Raw genomic sequence first — 24,071 nt, 5'->3', positions numbered from 1 at the left:
TACGTTAAATATGTGAACTGCCCATGGCTCCAATGACAACTTTCCTTCTGGGGTGGAACGAAACTTATCCTCCACCTCCCATATGCAGAGGCTGATCCTGATCATCACTACCCCATCTACCCTGCAACTTCAAAAACAGAAGAGATAGATTATATGTATTAATACTTTTAATATTATCAAAATGTGGCCTGGAGTAAATGTTATAGTAACCCAACAGATCAGATACATACAAAGGTGACTTCCTATCTCAAACTGATGTTTTCAAATGTGAGTAAAATGCTTAATCAAATGTAACGGGGAAAAAGAAATAGAAACCATAGCAATTATCACCTGTTGTCTGACTGAGTTTAATTCTTCCATATCTTTTTGGAGCTGCTGCCATTTTTCTTTCTCTTTCTTAACTTCCAGTTTATGGAGACTGTCAAGTTCCTCTATTGTATTTCTATGCTGTTCCTTGATACAGAGGACTTCTTTTTGCAATATGTCCATAGATTTATGGTAGTCATCTTCCAACAATCTTCTCTGGTTTTCTAGTGCTATTGACAAATCTTCCTACAGATTCAAAAATTTTAGGCAGTTCATCTTTCCAAATAAAAGCACAGGAAAACAATTCTTAAAAAGTAGAATTAAATTAAAGTAGCTCATTTTTGTTGCTTTGCTTAGATTGCACACCTTTGAGCAGGCCTACTACTTGCTACGGTTAGACATCCTCCAGCTGGTTACACATTTCCTAAGAGGCAAAGCCAAAGGATATAGTATTTGGATCATCCAGACTATAAGACAACATTTGTCTTGTGTCACAGGAACATGGCAAACTTGCCTGAATGACATGGAACATTATTTTATGTGATAAACACTCTGAAAGCTCAAAACAAACAAGACATGGTATTGGAAATGATCAAGTATTCCCCAAAAACCTAAAATAGAGAAAAAGCCCAATTTCTGAACAAAGAGAAATGTAAGCAAAGTAACAGAGGTTGACTGGAAATAAATCCATGAGTTGGTATATTCTATGACACCTGATGCCAGATAGTGGGAAGTTTTTAATGGCACAGCGATCACCAGATAACGATCTCTAATGCAATGAATAGAAAAATAAAGATTTAGGGCTTTTGAATGCACTAAGTGGGCATGAGGAGAAAAAAACCCAAAGAATAACAAATTATGTTACTTTTCAGAAGAAAAGGCAATACAATTACTTTCCAGATATGTTGTCCCAATAGCTCAAACATGTTCCCCTATGATGCTGATTTATGTTGATACTTGATAACTTAACATGTAATGTCATGGAATGACTCAAGCTAAAGCACAGAGATATTACTATGCTTGTGTCTCTCCAAAAGGGGAATGTGTTTACACACACATGAATTCTTACAAAAAAAATAGCCTAAGAAGAGTACTAGAAGAGCCTCTCCTTTCCACGTGAATGGAAATGTACTGGAATCCCCAAACTGAAGAATGTTGAAGCGGAGTGGTGCTGTTAATCTGGCCTGTCTGATTTAGCCATATATCATGATTTGGAAATTCTGATAACTAGAAATTGATAAAGGTGACCTCAGAAATCATTCAGAATTAGCTGACAAACAGCAAAGTGTATGATTACACCATTCCTGTTTCAGCTGGTTAAACTATTATTATTGCTAACTATAATCGATTCCAAACTAAAACAGGAATCTCACTTCAACCTAGGTTTTTGTTCTATTGTCCCAGAGACAAACTGGGAATAATAGCCATAATCTGCTAATTGTGAATTACGAAATAGAAGATGAACCTTCTATGCACAAATCAAAAAGAACTAGTCTATATTTCTTTCAAACAACCAGACCAATATTCCACTGTATGAACGGCACTGATGTAAGAATCCAGACTCAATTACTATAATTAGCTCTCTCCACTTACTTTATGAGCTTCTTCCAATTCTTCAGCCATTGTTCTCAATTTTTCAATGTGAATAGTAGCTAACTCTATTTTCAGATTGTCTTGGCACACCTTCAGGTCTCCAGCATATTTACGTTTCATCCCATCTAATTCTTGAGCCAGAAGTATTTGATTTGCCTTATCCTTCAGAATCAACTGTTTTTGTAAATCCATCTGTAAATCTTCAAGGGCCTGCTTCTGCTCATCCTGAAGAAGCTGAATTTCAGACAGGTATGTCGATTCAAGGGTATTCAATTCTGATAAATGCTTAGCCTCTAGCTCTGCAATCTGTGCTTTGTGATCATTCTGTAAACCAGTTACATACGTTTCTACCCAAGTCTGTTGTTTTGCTTCTAATGCAGATTTAAGAGCTTCAATTTCAGCTTGATGCTTTGTCTGTATCTTTAAGGTGAGGGACAGGATTTCTTCCTTATGCTTATGGTACAATTCCTTACTCTGGAGTTCAAGTTCATCAACATGTTTGACTCTCAGCTCCTGAAGAAGGACTTCATGTTCTGATTTGATTTTTTCAGTCATAGCTTTACTCTCTTCTATAGATCTAGAAAGTGAAAAAATATAGTGTTGGGGAAATTTTCCAAAAGGAAAACCATTTCAAAAATAAAGCATAGCATGTTACTCATACAGCAGGAGGCATAAGTAGAAGAGCAAAACGAGCTTAGGCAATCAGGGGAGCAGTCAAGCCTCAAAGATACAAAAAAGGTTTATTGAAAAGTACATTTCTAGACAGGAAAGTTAAGCTTAACTAATATAACTATCTCTGGATATCTCTATCTCTAGCATGGCAGGGGGTTAGAATAGATGGCCCATGTGGTATTTTCCAATTTTTTATTATTCTATAATTCTAAATGTATCAATTTAATGATATAATGATATATAATAATATTATACTATACTAATACTATAATACATTGTATATAAATGTAATATTAATAATAATATTATGATGTAATACAATGTAATAATTATTATAATTCACTATTATAATTGTATATTTATATTACATGCAATATTACTAATAATATTGCGATATAGTTGTATAATATAATATATTGTATGTATATACTTGTAAACCGCCCTGAGTCCCCTTCGGGGTGAGAAGGGCGGTATATAAATGTCGCAAATAAATAAATAAATAAATAAATGGATAATCGCCGTGATATCTCCATTCTTCATCTAGAAGGAACAAAAAGGAAGACCCAAACTACAGCATACTGATCACGAGGTAGGAAAACTGTTAAAACTAGTAGGTGAAACCTGAGAGTATCAATCTACATCATAATGAGATAGGACAGAATAGAGATTCGCAACAGGCAAACACAGAGGGCAATAGGGGAATGGCTACCCTTCAATTAGCCTCAATCCTGCCAGTCTATTTTCTTGATGAGGACTATAAACTTGTGCAGGATTTCCAAAAGAAAACATGATCAAAATATCAGAATTCAAAGAATAGGTGCCACCAATCAATGCCATGTTTCACGAGAGTGATAGCGTTCATTCATAAAAAAGTTTCAACATGTTGCTGAAAATATTACTTGCATGTTATGTGCTTATTATGGGAATGTAAAGCCTGCAAAGTTTGATGTTGCCTTGGCAGGAGAAGCCCTGCCTGATCAGGTTCAGGCAGGTTCCAGATGGTGGTGCTTGGGGATAGCTGCTCCTCTAAAGCTGTCCCAAAAGGTGTTATTCTATCCCCAATGCTCTTTAATAATTACATTAAGCCACTGGGAGAGATCATCTGTAAGCATAGAGCAGGGCTGGGCTAGCACAACGGGTTAAACTGCTAACTATTAAAGATCCTGCCGACCGGAAGGTCGGCAGTTCAAGTATGGGTCAGGGTGAGCTCCCACAGTTAGCCCAGCTTCTGCTCACCTAACAGTTTGAAAACAACAATGTAAATAGATAAATAGGTACTACTTTGGTGTGGAGGTAAAAGGCGCTCTGAAAAACATGCCGGCAAGACCAAGAAAGGCATCTATGGTTCCCCGGAGTGGAAAAATGAAAGAACAGCACCTCCCCATGGCCGAGTCGAGCACAGCTGGATGCTGGGGATAAAAAGAGGGAAGCCTTGCCTCTGTTTATGTACTATCTGTCTTTGCCAATTATATAGCGGAATTGAATGTTTGCCATATAGGTACATGTAATCTGCTCTCAGTCCCCTTGGGGAAATAGAGCGGAATATAAATAAAGTATATTATTATGAGTATGCTGATGACACCCAAATATATTTTTCCATGCCTTCAAAAACAGCTTCAGCTAAGGATAATGTGTCTCCTCTGAATGAATGCCTGGAGCAGGTAATAGGCTGGATGAGGAAAAACAAATTGAAACTGAATCCAGACAAAACAAAGGTGCTTGCCATTAAGAGTCTTCATCTGGGGATGGAGGTGTCAACAAGTTCTGGATGAAGTTACACTCCCCCTGAAAGATTGTGCTCGCAGCTTGGGAGTACTCCTGAGTCTGTCTCTCCAAATGTCAGCCCAGGTAGATGTGACAGTCAGGAGTGCTTACTATCAGCTTTGGTTGATAGGCCAGCTGTGCCCCTTCCTAGATTTGGAGGACCTGAAAATGGCAGTGCATGAACTGGTAACCTCAAAGTTGGACTTCTGCAATGCACTTTGCATTGGGCTACCCTTGTATCAAGTTAAGAAGCTCCAGCTGGTTCAAAATACAGCAGTCAGATTGGTTACAGGAACATCTAGGGATGAGCATATCACAACTTTCCTAAAGTTGCTCCACGGGCTGCCAATTAGTTTCTGGGCAAAGTACAGGGTGTTGGTTTTGACCAAGCCCTACAAGGTTTGGGTCCAGGTTACCTAAAGGCTTCCCTTATCCTATACAATCCACCCCACACACTTCAGTCTTCCGCGGGATCTCTACTCCAACCAGCCAGAACCTGACTGGCAACTAGCACCTTTTCATTGGTGGCCCCACAACTGTGGAATGATCTGCCAGAAGAATTCCGACAGCTAAATGAGCTGTCGAAATTTAAAAACCCTATAAAGACCTATCTCTTTCAGCAGGCCTATCCAGACAGTCTTTAAACATGAATTTTAACTGTCCCTTGTTTGACCTTTTGTGTGTTTTACTATTATTTTGTAGAGATAAGTTTTGGTGTGTAACTTTTATGGAGGTAAGTTTTACTGTGTGTATTTGTAGTGTTTTTGCTGTGCTTATGTATTTTAATTGTTTTGTTAACCCACCTCGAGCCATGAGGAAATGCAGGTAAGAAATAAAATTATTATTATTATTATCATCATCGCAGAAACAGCGAAATGACCAGGATGCCAGACACAATTGTTCTCAAGTGCCTCCTCCCATGGAGAGCAGCAAAGATAGATTCCAGTTAGTAGGTAGCTGGCAGCAAATAAATGAGATGACAAACTAATGTGGTCATGCCAGAAAACCTGGAGCAAGTCTGATTGAACAAGACTCGGAGCCCATTGGAAAGCTTTTGCCATGGTAGTGATGGCAATCACATTTGCCTTTCATCTACTGTCAGTATCCTTTCGCCAGATTGTTAAAATTCCTCTTGTTATAATGAAGCAACTTCACTGCATTAAACGCCATCCCAAAATTCCACAGGGTTCTGAAAATACTATGATCAGTGTGGAGAAAAGTCTACTGGCAAAAGAAGGATTTCCCAAAGCCTTATTGCAAATAGGGAGCTCAGTCAACAAGAGTATTTTTTTAAATGGTCCTAGTAGCTTTTCATACATGAGATTGCAGGCAAAAGATAAAAACAGTACATTACAATTAGTACAATAAATTCCAAACCTGTTCTCTGCATTTTTAAGTTTAAGATTGTATTCTTCTTGTAAAACTTGTTTGGCTTTTTCTAACTCTTCAGTCATGAGAGCCCTTGAAGATGCTAATTCACTGTCATATTGAGACAAAGTCTTCTGTGCATTTGTCAAACTATCCGTCAGTTGCTGAACATTGTTCTGCTGCTCTTTTAGAGACTTTTCCAATTCTACAATTCTAGCAGCCTGCTTATCTTGAAGTGAAGTCATTTCAGCTTTCTCAAGTTCAAGCTGCCTTTGCAAGGCTTGCTGTTCACATTGTGTCTTGTTTTCAAGATCTTTATGCAATAATGATAGCATCTCATTTTTTATATTCAAATCCTCCTGTTCCTGCTTCCATTCTTCAGCTTTTGCTTTATGCAAGAGCTCCAATTCCTGGATCTTTTCTTTATTTCTTCTTAGCGCAGCTGTATGATCTCCAATGAGTTTAATTTTGATCTATGAGTATTAACAAAATACACCAATTAAAATGTCAATTAGCCTTAACTCTAAGCATACAATTGTTTCAATTAAGAGTATGAAATATGAAGTTCCTTAATTCCACACTGATAATTTTTAATATTAGACAAAAGATGTTAACATGCACAATCCTGTAAATATTTACTCAGAAGTAATCCCAAAAGTTTTGCTGTGTGTTACGTAGGATTGCTATATTGCCTGGTTGGCCAGGTTATTTTATTCGTACCACCTGGCTCCTATTTGGAAGGTTGACAAGTCTGAATTCCACATTTGCATTTCTAAAGCCCATCTAGCTTGCTTTTAAGTACATGCTTTTTTAAATAAAGAAACAACATTCTAAGTCTGAATGGTTTAAATTCAAAGTTTTGTTGCTATATTAATCTGTTGCTCAAAAAACAATAGTGCCTAGCAGCACCTTGAAAACTACTAAGTTTTATATATGATAAGCTTTTGTACATCACCACCTACAGTAGAATATGAATTGTGTGTTGCCTTGGCAGATTTTTACACACATGGTTTGGATGAATATGCAATTAGTGGGTTAAGAAGAATGGAAGTGTTAAAAAGTGCAAACATTTATCATCACATTAGCTTGCCATTAACCAGCAATGAATGGCAGCACAGATATCCTAACATAAATGAGATGATTAGCACACATGTTGTGATGAAAAAATCAAAAAGAAAAAAGTAAATAAAGCTAGACTATTATCTAGTTAACACATCTAATTCTTATCCAAGGGGAATCAAACTTCCCTGCAATTACTGCTGTTTATTACTTTCTTTTTCATTTTTCCCTGGGGTGGCAGCCACATTTGGGTGTTTCCTCTGACATTTTCAGCAATCTATAACTTTTTTGCCATCAGTAAAAAAAAACAATGGGACAAAACTACTGTTATTGATAACAACACTATTGTAAATCTCAGCGAATGACAAATAACAAAACCAACAATTATTGTGGTTATTTTCTTTTTTTTACTGCATCAGAAATGTATATGGACACTTGACATGGTTCCCTTTCCCTGTTACAGTGAAAAAAAACTGTGTGGAGAAGAAGTCTGCAGAAACCATGGACTGCTCAAATGATAAATAAATGGATCCTAGCACAAATAAGGCCCAAACTCTTCATAGAAGTTAAGATGACTAAACTGAGACCATATCATAAAAGAGGACACGCTAGAAAAGACAATGATGTTTAGTAAAGGGAATGAAGTAGAAAAAAGGAACACCACATTCCAGATTGAGAGACTCAATCAGAGACAATATGGCTGCAAGATCTGGACAGGATCAGCACTGGATCTATTGGTGGCGCCCCCTTGTCACAGCTTAGTTTGGTTACTTTGGTGCATACAAAAAAAGAAATGCACAGAGGTAAAACACGTGAAAGAGGGAATCCCAGGTTCTAATTCCTATTGCTGTAGCGTTGCATGTGATCTCTCTCTGTCATGCTTAGGCTCAGAGCCTCTGTGTGTCGCACTGAAGCCTTGTGAGGGCTGCATCCATGTTGTGCAGGCCTGCTTTATACTATTCTTTTTAGATCACAGGAGCTAAAAAAAGCAACAGTCAATGTACTGAATTTGCATAGTTACAATTCAAATTAGAATATGCCACTAGAATCATGATATGCAAATTGACATTCTGATTTGAAGAACTGGGACATGGCAACTCCTGCCGTCATGTTACAGCCGTGAGAGAAGGGCTAGAAACAAGCCAAACTCATAGGGTATGAGCACTGTATATAACACAAGCCACTTCACAGTACAAGGCCCATTACATTTTTATCATACATGTAAAAATGCAAACAGGTTTAATCTGGATTTCTAAGTATCTTTACTTCAAAATATAGGGCTGTAAATATCATTTCTACTGAAAATACAATTCTAATATTAAATAGGTATTTTATCAATATGAAACTACCTGTTCAAACTCTTCTTTCAAATTCATTTCCTGCAATACATTCATTTCCTTTAATTCAGTGTTTTCTTTTTTCAGCTTCTCTATTTCCTCTTCCTGAGTAGAAACGGATAGCATCTGAGTTTGAAGATCACTAAGTTTGGCATTATATTCATTTTCCAACTGTAAGAGGCGTTCAGCTACTTCTGCTTCAACTTGTCGTGCAGCGTCCTGAGCACATTGTAGGCGAAGTTTAGCAATTTCTGAAAACAATGAAACGGTTTGTCACACTTTACTTTCAATCTCCTCAAGAATAAAAAATTAAACTTATGTGAAAAAGGACATGACAATGGAATGCTAATAACTTAATGTCTCTTTAATAAATCTCTGAATATGTGAATAGCTTGACAACATTTCCCTTCTGAGTTTGTTTATGAACCTAAGCTGCCACTTGTCTCTTTAATGTGTTGGGCCTAAAACCCTTCACAATTCCACTTTGAAGAAAAAACCCTTCTAGAAAACAATGTCCATAAAATGGCAAATCAGGCTCACCGACCCTCTTGGAGTGCAATATGCCACTGAAATATAATATTGCTCTTTGATGTTCAAATGTGAAATCCTACTTGATTCAATTTCTCTGCACTCTATTTCAAAGGGAAGGAAAAATCAAAACGTATGTGATTTCTGAAGAGTAACCACTCAACCACCACTTTACAGCAATTGTCAAGCTTTTTCATGTAGATGTAATTTTGGCAGTTCATGAGTCATAACACCTTACCTCGAAGATGTTCTTCTGAAATTTTGGCACGGAGCTGTTCGAGACCTAAACAGTGTTTTCTTTTCAACTGCTCAATTTCAGAAATGTATCTATCCGACAGATCCATCTTCACCTTCATCAAGTTCTCTTGATGCTCAAGTGTGAGAGAAGACCTTAACAACTCAAGCTCCTTTCTGTGATTTTTATCCAAATGAAGCTGTAAACTATGGAGTTCTTCCTAAAGTGAAGATGAAAATAGATATACCATTAGACTTTAGTAAATTTGAGTATTCTCAGGTGTAACACTAAAATATTTATGTAGTTGTGCAAAGCTCTCACCTGGCAATTAGCAATGCAAAATTAATGGACATTAACCTCTTTATGGCTCCATGGAGAGACACATAAAAGTGCTCCTACATGCTTAGAAACACATGTGCTTAAGCCGATTTGAAGCCAGGGGAGGGGATGTTGGGATTACCTAACATATTCTGCTTTTCCTACATGACCAGGAGTTGGACTGGATGGCCTGTGTGGTCTCTTCCAACTCTATGAGTCCATGACATCCCATTATTAAAAACAAATAGAAAAGACACTATTTAAGAAAGGAATAATGGAATAAAAGGAAAATATTTTTAAAAGGGAGGTAGAGATGAAAACAAGATGAAAGGTCTGAAAGAGAATACGTGAAGGAGCCAAGAAACAATTTTCTGATATGACCTGTTCTGGGTAAAGACAAGATCAAATAACTGCATGAAGGAGCTAGAGTCTGATGAAAAAGATTGAATGCAGGTATCAAGATCCCCTATGCAGGAGAAGAAGCTAACTCATTCCCAGATGGCTCCTTCTCCCATGAGAAAGAAGTATTTTTCTACCTAAATCAACAATAATAACCCACAAGCCTGAACAGGCAACTACAGGTCATGTCACCAAGATCTGAAACTATGAAGCAGTCAGGGGCTCAGCACTTCCCTCCCCCTTCCCCCCCTCCAAGTGTGCAGCGGCGGGAAAGGAGGCACTGGTTGGCTGGTTGATCCCACACTGCTGAAAAGGGGTTGGGCTGGATGGCCTCTGGGGTCCTCCCCTTAAATACTATTAAATATATGTTGGTTAAAAATGTTCTTCATTTTAAATATTGTATTATTCTTTCTTTTTTGCACTGTAAACAAGATATGTGTAATGTGCATAGGAATTTGTTCATTTTTTTCAATTAGTTCACACAAACGTTCTCCAAAACATCTGCCACTCGCCTAGACCGTTTGTCAAATTTTAAAATGTAATACGGCCCTTGTGTCCAAAAGTTTGCCTATGCCTGGTAAATATGTGTGTATATGTATGTATGTATGTGTATGTGTGTGTGTGTATGTGTGTGTGTATATATATATATATATATATATATATATATATATATATATATATATATATACACACACACACACACACACACACACACACACACACACACAGTAGTCTCACTTATCCAACATTCTGGATTATCCAACGCATTTTTGTAGTCAATGTTTTCAATACATTGTGATATTTTGGTGCTAAATTCATAAATACAGTAATTGCTACATAGCATTACTATGTATTGAACTACTTTTTCTGTCAAACTTGTTGTATAACATCATGTTTTGGTGCTTAATTTGTAAAATCATAACCTAATTTGATGTTTAATAGGCTCTTCCTTAATCCCTCCTTGTTATTCAACATATTCACTTATCCAAAGTTCTGCCAGCCCGTTTATGTTGGATAAGTGACTCTACTGTGTATACACACACACACACACATATACAGACACACTCGCTTTGCCCGGCCCGCATTGCTGTGGCTTATGGGAATTATTTGTTGGCCAGGTGGAATAGCAGTGAATAGCCTTGCAGCCTCAAAGCCTGGCTGTTTTCTTCTTATGGGAATCCTTGTTTGGTGAGCTGGAATGCAATGGAATAGGCTTGCTGCTAGGAAGGCTGGGTACTTGTGCTCTAGGGGAATGGTTTTTTGGGCTGCTAGAATTGCAATGAATAGCCTCACTGCTTCAAAGCTTGGCTGCTTGCTACCTAGGGGAATCTTTGGTTGGTGAGCTTCAATAGTACAGAGTAGTATCACTGCTTCAAAGCCTGGCTGCCTTCTACCAAGGTTAATCCTTTGTTGGTCTGGTCGAATTGCACTGTATAACCTTGCAACTTCAATGCCTGGCTGTGTTATAACTATTGGAATCCCTGTTTGGCGAGCTGGAGTAGCACCCTCAATCAAAGAGCCACTTTGAAGCCTGGCTACTTCCTTTGTAGGGAAATCATTTTTTGGCCAGCTTAAATTGCACTGAATAGTCTTGCAGCTTAAAAGCCTGGCCGCTTTCTACATAGGGCATCCTTGTTAGGCCAGGTTGAATGGGATGGAGAAGCCTCGTGACTTCAAAGCCTGAGGGTTTTCTATCTAGGGGAAATCTTGGTTGGCAGGTTGAATAGCACTGAAAAGCCTTGCTGGTTGCAAGCCTGACTGCTTTCTACCTTGCGGAATCCTTGGTTGGCCAGTTTGAATAGCAATTAATAGTCTTGGTGTGGCAGGTATGAATGCTGCAATTAGCCACCTTGATTAGCATTTAATGGCCTTGCAGCTTCAAAGCCTGTCTGCTTACTGCCTGAGGGGATCCTTTGTTGGGAGATGTTAGCTGGCCCTGATTGTTTCCTTTCTGGAATTCCCAATTTCCCTGCTTTCAGAGTGTTGCTCTTTATTTACTGTCCTGGTTTTAGAGATTATATTGTTCTGTATTATTATACCACAGTAATTATTACATATTATATTTATAATCTTATATTATCTGCTTAGAACTGGATTATATGGCAGTGTGAACTCTAGATAATCCAGTTCAAAGGAGATACTGTGGATTATCCTGCCTTGGCATTCTGGGTAATACAGCTGTGTGGAAGGGTCTTGAGTCTACACTGCCATATAATCTAGTTCAAATAAGATAATCTGAATTTTATAGGCTGTGTCGAAGCAGCCTAACTGCCTGTGCCCTGGGCGCCATCTTGGCTGAGGGAGTTGATAGGACACAAAGGGGGCGGGGCCTAAAGGCAGCAGGGGGGGGGTGCTAAAGGTAGCAGAGCCTACTTTTCTAACTGGCAGTTAAGGGGTGTAAAGCTCTTCCTCATCCTCTGTAATTTGGACTACTTCTCTAGGATTTTTTGATTGAAAGACATATTTTGGATGACTGTGTCTTTTGTGGCCAAATTTGGTGTGATTGGGTTCAGTGGTTTTGTTGTTTACTCCATAGTAAAATGAACATTACATTTTATATATATAGATACACACACACACACACACAAATTATATAATATATATAACATGTAATATAAACATTTCTTGGGGCCCCATGAGAAACTTTTCCTTAAAAAAGGCTCAGTGGCTGACAAAGCTTGAGAATCCCTGATGTAGAGATATTATTTTAGCCAACAGACTTTTTAAATTAGGAAGTGACTAGAGAAGGAAGTACAATTATTTCCTGGTTTGCAAAAAAAGACCCACCAGCTTAAAATGTGTCTGAAATGTCTGAAAATCATGTAGCACAATTGGCTATTTAGAAGCAACAAGTAAAAAATAAGGCACTTCCAAGATGATGGGGATGACAGTGGCGGTTGAAGCCCTCCAGAATCTCACGGGGGGATGGGGGGGGGGCGGCGCCAATGATGCCCTCAAATCCATAGTAGTTGCTGGCAACTACTCTAAAATAACATTGTTGTTTTGGCTCCAGAATCAAATAGGCCAAGGCCATCAATGCTAGAAGTTGACATTATAGTTTAATGGGGAAAGAAAACCATATTATTAGCTCAAAGAACCTGTGTGTGTGTGTGTGTGTGTGTGTGTGTGTGCAAGTTGCAACTAAAGGGGCATTACTTTGGCTCCTTCATTCTCCCGTACACTAATGTGCTTTTAGAGTTTAGCGCTCTGATTTTTCTGCTGGTTTAATTATGTACTGCCGATTCATTGTTATTCAATTACCATTGTATATTTTTAATTTTCTCCATGACAGCCACAGAATTCAAAGTTCAATACCTTATGATGTTCCAGTTGCTGTGTTAGCTGATCAAATATATCCCGTCTCTCTTTTTCAGTCATTTCTTCTAAAAGTGTGGTGGATGGGCTGCATGAGGAAGATGGAAGTTTCAAAATACAAATTTGACTAGTATTTTTAAGGACAAAAATGCAAAGGAGAAATCATGACTAACAGTGTTATGAACATTAAATATGGGGATAAATTTAAAGTCACAACACCAAACTCAACAAAGCTAAGAGCCAGACCATATGTGAGATGTAATAATCTACATACCAAAAAAGGAAGCTGATCTCTGAGAAAACCAATATTTTTGGTTTGCCTCTAATTTGGAAAAATAAATTATCAGAACTCACAATCTATGTAATATGTTTTGATGCCAACATTTAGCAGTCCACAAGAATAGTGCAACTGACAAACTTATCAATTGCCGTGTCAATCGCCAATCTAAATGCAAATTAAGTGCAATTAATTAATGACATTGACTATTATGTCCTTTTCACCTTCAAATTGAAATAGGAAGCCATTACACTGATTGAATGTACTTAAATTTCACCAGTTTTTCTCCTTGATTAAACATTTTATTTTATTTTTAATTCATTCTATTATGAATATATTTCTCTAGAATGAGTTCCTTTTAATCCTAAATAAATTTATCGATTGCAAATAAATCTGAGGCACTTAAAAAGAAACATTTTCATGGATTTGGGAATTTCTTGATATGTAATATTTTTATTATAGTAATATATATATATCTATATATATATAAAAGGGTAATGAATTTTCGGCCTAGGACAAAACAACAAAACTACACATCCCAGAAACACTAAACTTGGCAGCACAACCCCTCATCCATGCCTCTACGTTCATACAACAAAAATAAAATTAAAATAAAGTCCTAATTGGAGGGAGAGGAATAATTGTTTTTATCCAATTGCTGCCAGTTAAAAGGCTAAGCTCCGCCCACTTGGTCTCCTAGCAACCCACTCAGCCCAGGGGACAGGCAGAGTTAAGCCTCACTTAGGCCTCTTCCACACTGCCTATAAAATACAGATTATCTGATTTTAACTGGAATATATGGCAGTGTAGAATCAAGGCCCTTCCACACAGCTATATAACCCATTTATAATGGACAATGCAAGGTAAAACCTTTACCCTTTACCTTAACTACCACCAGTTCCTCAATACTTTATTTCCCATACCACCATACTTTGCCACAGCAACGCGTGGCCAGGCACAGCTAGTGTGTATGTATGTATGTGTGTGTGTGTGTGTGTGTGTGTGTGTGTGTGTGTGTGTGTGTGTATATATATATATATATATATATATATATATATATATATATATATTCAAATGTAGTTTTTTTTTACATATTTTATCTCTTTATTCTACATTTCTTTGTCCATTTTTTCTATTAAATTATTCTACCAAGGTAGAATTCCTTTCTCTTTGGATCATTAGCTATGCAAGCAGTTAAGCAAGCAAAAGATGGCTCCTGGAACCTTAAAAATTCTTCAAGATTAACCAATATGGCTACACTCAAGATATTATAGACTATTTTATAAATCTCTTAAAGACTACAAGAAGCGGAGCTTGTATTTGCTTCACGCATTTGTTAACAATATTTTTTTGTTTCTCATACCTATAAAGGTTAAGTTGGACAAAAGCAATACATTTCTGCCTACTAATGAAAAAGTTAGTATTACCAGGAAAAAGACACAATAGTAAGTAATACAAAAAAGCTTCCTGGAAAAAAACTAGTCCAGAAGAAAGCTATAGAAAATACCTACTATTATAAAATAGACTAGCTTTCTTGGTTCTCCAAAATAGTATCAGGACTTTACAAACTGACTTCAAATTAACCAAACCTTAGTCATCATGGTCAATACGAAGCCAGTTCATCTCACTGACAGAGATTTTGTTACAAACAAGGCAAAGCCTTGAATAGTTGCAAGAGTCAAGATCAGAAGGGAAGAATTAGAGGTGAGTACTCCATTCACAGCTACCTTTCCTGATCGCTAGGCCTAAAGACTATTATAAATACAGACAGATTTCATTGGCTATTTAATATGGGGATCAACAATGAAAACAGAATGGTATAGATTAATATTAAGTGAAGAGCGCCACCCATACTCCACATGTGGTTCTTGGCTGTTTTCTATCTCCAACAGGGAGTAATCCTTAGCTTCCTCCATTCTCTGATGCAGTATTGTTAATTCTTCTCTGTAATTTTCTTCTACAGACTTCAACTTCTGTTCAAAATAAACTCTTAATTGTTCAAGTTCGATTTCATGTTCACTTCTTTTTTTATCCCATTTGAGCTGGAAATCCTTTTTCAGGCACTCTATTTCTTCCATTTGTGATGTGCGAGCAAGCAGTTGTTCTTTCAACTCTGACAGGAGAGAGGGTGAATATAAGTCTTATGTTTACATATGTTACTGCAGTTTAAATAAGGTTATTTGAACGTATAACTTTTCCTAGACTGAATCAAGGAAACCAAAGGAGATTAGAATCTGCAGAAGTATCTGATGGCTAAACTTACCACTTAATTCTTGTCGACTTGCCCGCGCACTATCCAGTTGAGACCAAAGTTGTTTAATTTCCTCTTCTGACTCTGCCTGTAGTTTCTGTATCTATGGAAGACATGGTAAATTTCAGCAAACCCTACACAATCAAAAGGGTAAGTGAAAAAACTGAGGTAAGAACAGTTATATTTTTAATCTCAGAAAACATCTGAGTCCTCAAAAATAACATTGGAGGATTTAGAGATTCCTAGAAAGCTGTTCTCTCAAGGCTTTCTGGCAGAAGTTGGCTATGGATCATCAAGGACAATCACTCATGTCCGAGTATAACGGTCTTCCATAATTGTCTTGGCGGTGGATTCGTAAGTGACTGGGAAGACCTATTCTGGATCCACATGGTCTTTCGCAATGAGGTCATACATTTCCAGATGGAAGGCGATCCCAATAAGGGTTTGCTTGATGTGTTTTCCTTCCTCTTGGCATGTTTCTCCCTCTATTTGTGCCTCTTCAAAATCCATAGCACTGTTGGTAACAGCTGACCACCAGATACAATATCGAATGCCAGTTTCCCAGTTCTGTGTTTATACCACACTTTTAAAGCTTAATTTTGAGACTATCTTTAAATCTCTTTTGTTATTTATTCTTGAGTTGAGAATGAAGTAACTGCTTTGGGAGATGGTGTTTGGACATTTGGACAACTTGGCCACTCCACTGAATATGACTAGGCCTAGATTGGGCTGTACAGGGAAACTAGCCTGATCCGGTAATACAATGTAATTGTCAGTAGTGGTCTGGGTCGAGAAGTTCAGCCTCCGCCCACTGCCACTTATACTCGCTGGGAAGAGTGGGTGGAGCTACTGCCAAAATGTTTCATTGCAGAGATCTAGAAAGTTCCAAACAGCTTTGCGCATGCACAGAAAATGCATAGTGTGATTTCACAGACACCACGCACAATCGTTGTTTCAATACTGGTGGTCTTTGCCGATTGTTTACAAATTTCATTAGGATGCGTTTTTGTGTGTGTGTGTCTCTTGGGCCTTCAGTTAAAACTGCAAATAGGAAGGGTTAACTGTACTATACCTGTCAATTTTCACACTAAAAATTAAAGCTTTTAGACTGCCTCTAGACTCCTAACAAAATTAGGATGTCATTCAATCCAAGAAAAGGAGACTTAACTTCCCTGCAGTTTGTAGAGTGGGCAGCCATGACTCTTGCATGCATCTACCGAGCAGGAAATCATTGCTGCCCCCTCCCAACCAGGCAGGGAGACGTTTTAAGGACTACTGCAAGCCAGCTCCATGTCCCAAATGGTTCCCCTTTTACTCCTTTTTTTTTACTTCAAAATTCCCCTTTCCCTGTGTCCATTCATTTTTCAACTCTCCCTCCCTCGCTCCGTTTTTCAAACCCCTTCTCCATTTAAAGGGAATTTCATCCTTTAACGTAGTGGCTGGGACACGAGCTGCATTTCTGCCGTGTTTGTCTATAGCTGCCTTCACTTCTCTTGGTCTACCAACTGGTCTCACTGCTCTTATCACTGGGAAGGCTGGCCACTGCTACTTCTAGGGTCCCTTTGACCTCCTTGAAGGCAATGTATTTGCAATTTTATGTTAGACACATATGCAGATACAGTCATCCTTCCATGTTTGCTGGGGTTCAGAATGCAGGATCTCTCCCCCCCACAAATGGAAACATTGCAGGTAATTTCTTTATCCTGAGAGAACACCCCACTAGGAATCTCTGTCCTTTAGGGCTACACTATGGTCATTTTCTGTTGGAAGTTGAACAAAGAGTTGCATTAGAAGACCGAGGCCTTTCCTACAGAGACCATAGTAATCCAACATGCAAATAACCAACCTGCAAAAGCTAAATCTGCAACTGTGGAGGGCCAACTACAATTGAGTCTGCAAATTATAACTTGTCTCTTGTTATAATTACTGTAACATATACATTAATCCATTCTCTTTTAAAACCTCATTTAAAAGGCCATAAAATATTTTCTGGCCAAAATATGCTGGGCTGTTTTTAATAATAAAAACATTTATTTTCAACCTTCTCTTTGTCTCTTCTACATCATTACTTCTTATATGCTACCATGTTTCCAGCCAATTTTGCAGTAGGTTTTATCCAAATGTGAAAAATTATACCTTAAGTCTGAAAAACGTCAAAGGCTCAGTATCTGTCAACATAAACAAATTCATATTTACCTCCTGTTGTAATTCTTTTTCTTGCTTCTTATTCTGCTCTGTCATCTCTTTTACCTCTTGCTCATGTTCAACCTGTAGTTTTTTCATGGCTAGGTGGTATTGGTTTTCCAACTTTTTATGCTCCACTAAAAATAAGTAGATTGTTATGAAGAATACTTTCTTACAAACCATCAAAATACATACAAAACATGCTGGCTGCAAAATACAGTCCCTCCTGTGAGAAAACCGTTTCCAATTCAGAATTATGTCTGAAGTGGTACAGAAGAAAAATAATACATTCCAATTTTGTGAAAGGTTTAGCTGTTAGATGTGTATTGGAAAGTAGATCTTCTTCTTAAAGGATTCTCGTTGATGGCAAATAACTTTCCTCAGCATAATACCCCTGGGGAGGAAATTAATATCATTGGACATAACTCAACGGAGATCAGTTGGCCCTCAGATATGATCGGAGAGGGAGAGATTGGACAACATAAGGGTAGCAAGGATGAAATACTAGACAATGGGGAAGCTGAGGGAGGAGGAGATCTGTCTGGTGAACAACATGGACAGGGAAAAGATGAGAGTATGGATTTTGAAACGGGAGCACCAAAGCAGATAATGAACACTTCGTTGGGGATGGACTTTCCCCTCTGGTCTGCAGGATGCCATTATGACCATCCGTTTCAAGTGGAACAACTGGCATTTGATATCAAAGACTTTCAACTGAATAGAGGCAGATGGACCTCAAAAAGAGGGATTCGGAGGTCCTTGGCCCAAATTCTTTCTAGGAGCCTGAAAGAAATCAAGATTAAGACCATCTCTTGGCTTTACAAGGACTTCCAATCCTATGATCACTCGCCTCGCCTCATTACCACCTTTGAGGACAAGCGGTTAATAGAAGAACTATGGGCTCTCAGGTCCCAGCTGAACTCTTGGGGTATCACCATCAGAAGGGTAATTGTAGACCCCTCGACTCGCCCTCTTATGCCCAACCTGCCTTCACATACCCGAGCCCCAGCTAAGTCAAACAGGATGTTTAACCCTTTGTGCAGGTCCTCTTCCCCGGTAAATTCGCTTTCAGTTAAATCTGCTCAACCCCTCTCCATACCCTGCCCACAAGCCCTGCTTTCTAACACCTTGTCAAGCTGCTTCGAGAGGTCTCCCCCCTTTGATAGGCTCTATCTGTCCCCTTCTTCTATACACTACACAAGATGGAGATCCTTGCAGCCCTTTTAATTCAGGGAGCTGACTAGGCCCTCTTAATAACATTTCAGTAGAGCCAGGATCTCTGGGGGGTGGGGTCCGGGGGGGGGGAGGGTTCCATCGAGGTCGTGTGGGGGAGGAGGGGGTGCGGTCAACAGTTTCCCAGGGAGAAGCGCAACAGGTGTCTTGCGACCCTGGAGAAGGTTAGGTGTGGTAGCCTCCATGGCAGCCCCTCCGGGTTGAAGGTACTGCTGCTTAATGCCAGATCCGTCAGTGGGAAATCTGCAATTATCCAGGACTTAATCCTGGATGAGCAGGCGGATCTGGCTTGCATCACCGAGACCTGGTTGAATGAACTGGGTGGGATAAACCTTACCCAGCTTTGTCCTCCGGGTTTCGGGGTGCATCAGCAGGCCAGGCCTGGAGGGCGGGGAGGTGGGGTTGCGGTGGTCTTTCGGCAGTCCATCGCCCTGGTCAGATGCGCCGTTCTGCAAACTGCTGGGTTTGAGTGTCTCCACTTGAAGGTGGGTACCCGGGACAGTTTGGGGATTCTGCTGGTGTACCGTCCACCCCGCGACACAGCAGTCTCCCTACCTGAGCTAGCTGTGGTGGTCTCTAGCGTGGTGTTGGGCTCCCAGCGCCTTTTGGTATTGGGTGACTTCAATATCCACGCTGAGGCCACCTTGACAGGTGCGGCTCAGGAATTCATGGCCACCATGATGACCATGGGGCTGTCCCAAGTAATATCGGGTCCCATCCATCAAGCTGGTCATACACTCAACCTGGTCTTTGTTGTGGGTGACGGTTTGGTCAGAGTGGAAGAGCAAACTATTCTTCCATTGTCATGGTCTGACCATTATCTGATCAGTTTAAGACTCACCGTGTCCTCAAACCTCCGCAGGGGTGGTGGGCCCATTAAGATGGTCCGCCCCAGGAGACTTATGGATCCTGAGGGACTCCTGACGTCTCTTGGGGTTCTGTCTGCTATGGAGGCTGATGATCCTGTCGATGCCTTGGTCGCTCGTTACAATACCGAGTTGTCCAGGGCTATTGATATGATCGCTCCCGAACGTCCCCTCTCGCTGCGTGGAGTTGCCCCGGCTCCCTGGTTCACCGGGGAGCTGGCGGAGATGAAACGTGAGAGAAGGAGACTAGAGTAGCGCTGGCGGAGAACTCGCGACGTTTCTGACCGAGCACGGTCTAAAGCCGCTATTAGGGCTTATTCCGCGGCGTTGCGGGCAGCCAGGAAGGTTTTCACGACTGCCCGCATCGCGTCTGCAACAAATAGATCTTCTGAGTTGTTCCGAGTTGTTGGGGAGCTCCTCCACCCTTCTCAGGGTGGGGGGGCACCTGACTCCTCGGCAACTCGGTGTAGCGAGTTCGCTCACCATTTTGCAGACAAAGTCGCTCAGATTCGTTCCGACTTGGACGCCAGTCTTGAAGCATTGCCAGGTGAGGTAACCGAGGCATCTGTCTGTTCGATCTTGTGGGATTCGTTTCAGTTTGTGCAACCTGATGATGTGGACAAGATTCTTGGAGCGGTGAGGGCGACTACCTGTGCCCTAGATCCCTGCCCATCTTGGCTTTTAAAACAGGCCAGTGGTGGGTTAGTTGATTGGTTTGTGGCAATAATTAATGCCTCTTTGGGGCAGGGCAAATTTCCATCCAGCCTAAAACAAGCCGTGGTAAGGCCTATTTTGAAGAAGGCCTCATTAGATCCGACCAATCCTTGTAACTACAGGCCAATCTCTAACCTACCATTCTTGGGCAAGGTCTTGGAGCGGGTGGTTGCCTCTCAGCTCCAGGGATTCTTGGAAGATACGGATTTTCTGGACCAATCACAGTCTGGCTTCAGGCCTGGTTTCAGTACCGAGACGGCTTTGGTCGCCTTGGTGGATGACCTCCGCAGGGAGCTGGACAGGGGGAGTGTGACCCTGCTGGTTCTCTTGGACATCTCAGCGGCTTTCGATACCATCGACCATGGTATCCTTCTGGGGCGGCTCTCTGGGATGGGCCTTGGGGGTACTGCACTCCAGTGGCTCCAGTCCTTTCTGGAGGGTCGTTCCCAGTTGGTGAAGCTGGGGGACACCTGCTCGGACCCCTGGCCATTGACCTGTGGGGTCCCGCAAGGTTCTATTTTGTCCCCCATGCTTTTTAACATCTACATGAAACCGCTGGGAGAGGTCATCCGGAGTTTTGGAGTACGGTGCCATCTCTACGCGGATGACACCCAACTCTACTACTCTTTTCCACCTAAATCCAAGGAAGCCCCTCGGATTCTGGACCAGTGTCTGGCCGCTGTGTTGGCCTGGATGAGGGTGAACAAACTGAGACTTAATCCCGACAAGACAGAGGTCCTCCAGGTCAGTCGTACGTCTGATCGGGGTATTGGGTGGCAACCTGTGCTTGACGGGGTCGCACTCCCCCTGAAGGCGCAGGTCCGCAGCTTGGGGGTCCTCCTGGATTCGGGGCTGACACTTGAGGCTCAGGTGTCGGCCGTGGCCGGGAGGGCCTTTGCACAACTAGTGCGCCAGCTGCGACCATACCTCGAGAAGTCTGATCTGACCAGGGTGGTCCATGCCTTAGTTACCTCTAGACTGGACTATTGCAATGCGCTCTACGTGGGGCTGCCTTTGAAGACGGCCCGGAAATTACAACTAGTACAGCGTTCGGCAGCCAGGCTTCTAACCGGAGCGAATTACAGGGCGCGTTCAACGCCTCTGTTTAAGGAGCTTCACTGGCTGCCATTTACTTTCCGGGCCCAATTCAAGGTGCAGGTTATCACCTACAAAGCCCTAAACGGTTTGGGACCCACCTACCTTAGAGACCGCATCTCCCTCTATGAACCCACACGTTCTCTTCGCTCGTCGGGGGAAGCCCTTCTCTCGCTCCCACCACCCTCACAGTCACGGTTGGTGGGGACGAGAGAGAGGGCCTTCTCCGTCGTGGCCCCCCGGCTTTGGAACTCTCTACCTAGAGAGATCAGGCAGGCCCCTATCCTCCTCTCCTTCCGGAAGAGCTTAAAAACCTGGCTCTTCCAAAAGGCCTTCGATGTTTAGTTGTTGCTGGATTGATCTATCTGTCCATTCCATAATAGTCCCATTGTTGTTGTCTTGCCATTTTATACCGCACTTTATTGTCCATTCAACTTGAGATTTCCTTTTCTCATTTCGTAACACTCTGCATTTCGCCTGGGATCTACGAATTAGTCTCCTGTTTTTAACACTGTATCCTGCTTGTTGATTTTAATGATTGTTTTTATTGATGTTGATGTTTTTTACTGGGATAATTGTTTTATTGCTTTGTTACTGTTATTTGTTTGTTTTATCGGGCCTGGCCCCATGTAAGCCGCCCCGAGTCCCTTCGGGGAGATGGGGCGGGATATAAAAATAAAGTTATTATTATTATTACTAAATGTGATGATGGTGATGCTGGAATTGAATTGAATAAAGTGTTAGATTGTCTTGTAGAAATCAGTGTTTGAGCACCTATAATTTCATTAGACCTAAAACTGTTTAATTCAGGAAAAAAGCTGGATGCTTTGGCTATAATTGACACCATCATATCTCTTTAGAAATAAACTATCTGCTTCAACTAAAGTTGTCGTTATAATGCAGAAAATTATTAGTATCCTGTCACATGCAGGCATAAGACTACCTAGCATGTATGGATTTCTCACCCACTATTGCTGAAGATGGTAGTCTCTTCTACCTGCTGAGATGGTCAAAACTTCCCCTTCCTAACCCAATTTTTAGTTGTTCTTGGTCTCTCTATTGCCATTCAATGGCTGGAAATAGGACCAGAGAAACACCTGGTTATATCCCACTACCCAGATAACTGTCTAAGGAGACCTTCCATAGAGTGGAACACACATTCTACAACACCACTCTTCATCATAGGCCCCACAGCTTGGAAATGAAGCAAGTATATCACCATGCCTCAGGCTTCCACTTCACTGAGCAATCCTAAAGAATCCAAAGGGGAAATATTCTTGTCTTTCTCCTTAAGAAGGTCATCTTCTGTAGTTCCTCAAGTTTCTATGTCCAAAAGCCCAGCTGGGATCACAGTGAAAAAGGTCTAAATTATCCATTTCTTTGAAAAACATCTGAGGGCACTCAGCCACCACATTTCAAACACATGTGGAAAAAAGAGCTATTTTTTCCCCACATGTTTCACCCGTGTGTTGCCCTGAGTGTTATTTGTCACATGCTTGAGCGCAAGCAACCCTAGACTTCTTTAGAAGGCAAATAACTATTTATTACAAATCAGTAAGCACCACTTCCAAATACAGTGATAGATTCATCATCATACTGACCTACCCAGGCAATCTAGTTCTATTGCACCCCACCAACTACTAAGGTGGAAAGATTAAAGTACCTTGCCTACTTTATCAGCAGCAACTACAATTGATCTTTCAAAAATCTGACTAGTTGATACAGTTGGCCTTCCACATTCACAGAGATTAGGAATGGAGGACCTTGCATATGTGTAAAATGATACATTGTACTTATTGTGAAGGTTCATTCTGGGATGGCAGGGGGAGCAATCCAATACAATTGGGTTTCAACCCCACATTCCAACTAAACTTCCATTCTAGTTGGAAAGCAGAGGTGAAACCCAATCGTAATGGATTGCTTCTCCTTGCCACCCCAAGAATGCAAGAATATCTCTGGTATCCCCTTGGGAGCAACAAGGACCAGGGAACGGAAACAGGACACCACCACCGTTACATTCCACAGGAGCCTACTTTGTCCAACCTGCCTCTTTCTTCATTTGCCCACTCATCTTCCTGGCCTCTCCTGCAACCGGGGCACACATGGAGATGCAACAGAGGCAAGAAGTCCAGAAGAGCAGATGAGGCAATCAGCAAAGTGCCCATGAAGGTGCAGGGAAACAAAACCCTTTCCCTCCCTCCTCTGCTGCCCCTTCCTGCCACTTAGTCTGCTCACCAGTCTGCTTGCCTCCTGCTTCCTTCCCTGCCTGCCCAATTGCTCACCCTTGCTACCTCTTTCTCCATCTGCTCACTCACACTACTTCCTTGCCCTTTTCTCTGTCAATCATCCTGGCCAGTCACCCGCAAAGCCCCCAAAACAGACAAGTTTGAACATGATGGGCAAGGATGATGGATGATGCTCTGCCTGCCCCAAGCCCAATGTGACTGTCTGCACATTCATATAACTGCGTCAAGCTTGGAAGCACCAGCAATTCATTCACCAAGCACCTCCCAACACCCGCAGGGAAGCCAGCTTCAAAGGTGGTCGGAGACAGTCA

At 40.9% G+C, this 24,071-nt stretch overlaps 1 protein-coding gene across 4 annotated transcripts in view; it reads right to left on the bottom strand.

The window, feature by feature from the left end:
* Positions 1 to 24,071, bottom strand: part of pcnt (pericentrin) — a 101,420-nt gene that overhangs the window by 56,246 nt on the left and 21,103 nt on the right. For all 4 annotated transcript variants that reach the window (XM_062961709.1, XM_062961713.1, XM_062961720.1 and 1 more), the window contains 9 exons: positions 17,619 to 17,743; positions 15,435 to 15,525; positions 15,026 to 15,284; positions 12,895 to 12,982; positions 8,866 to 9,082; positions 8,112 to 8,350; positions 5,713 to 6,176; positions 1,900 to 2,476; positions 331 to 552 (listed from right to left, as the gene is read on the bottom strand). In XM_062961709.1, the coding sequence (XP_062817779.1) occupies positions 331 to 552; positions 1,900 to 2,476; positions 5,713 to 6,176; positions 8,112 to 8,350; positions 8,866 to 9,082; positions 12,895 to 12,982; positions 15,026 to 15,284; positions 15,435 to 15,525; positions 17,619 to 17,743 (2,282 nt within the window). The remainder of the gene's footprint in view (positions 1 to 330; positions 553 to 1,899; positions 2,477 to 5,712; positions 6,177 to 8,111; positions 8,351 to 8,865; positions 9,083 to 12,894; positions 12,983 to 15,025; positions 15,285 to 15,434; positions 15,526 to 17,618; positions 17,744 to 24,071) is intronic.

The sequence above is a fragment of the Anolis carolinensis genome, chromosome 1 (assembly GCF_035594765.1).
Source record: "Anolis carolinensis isolate JA03-04 chromosome 1, rAnoCar3.1.pri, whole genome shotgun sequence".
Lineage (NCBI taxonomy): Eukaryota > Metazoa > Chordata > Lepidosauria > Squamata > Dactyloidae > Anolis > Anolis carolinensis.
The sequence above is the reverse complement of the archived record's forward strand: the minus strand, read 5'-3'. Positions and strand labels throughout refer to the sequence as shown.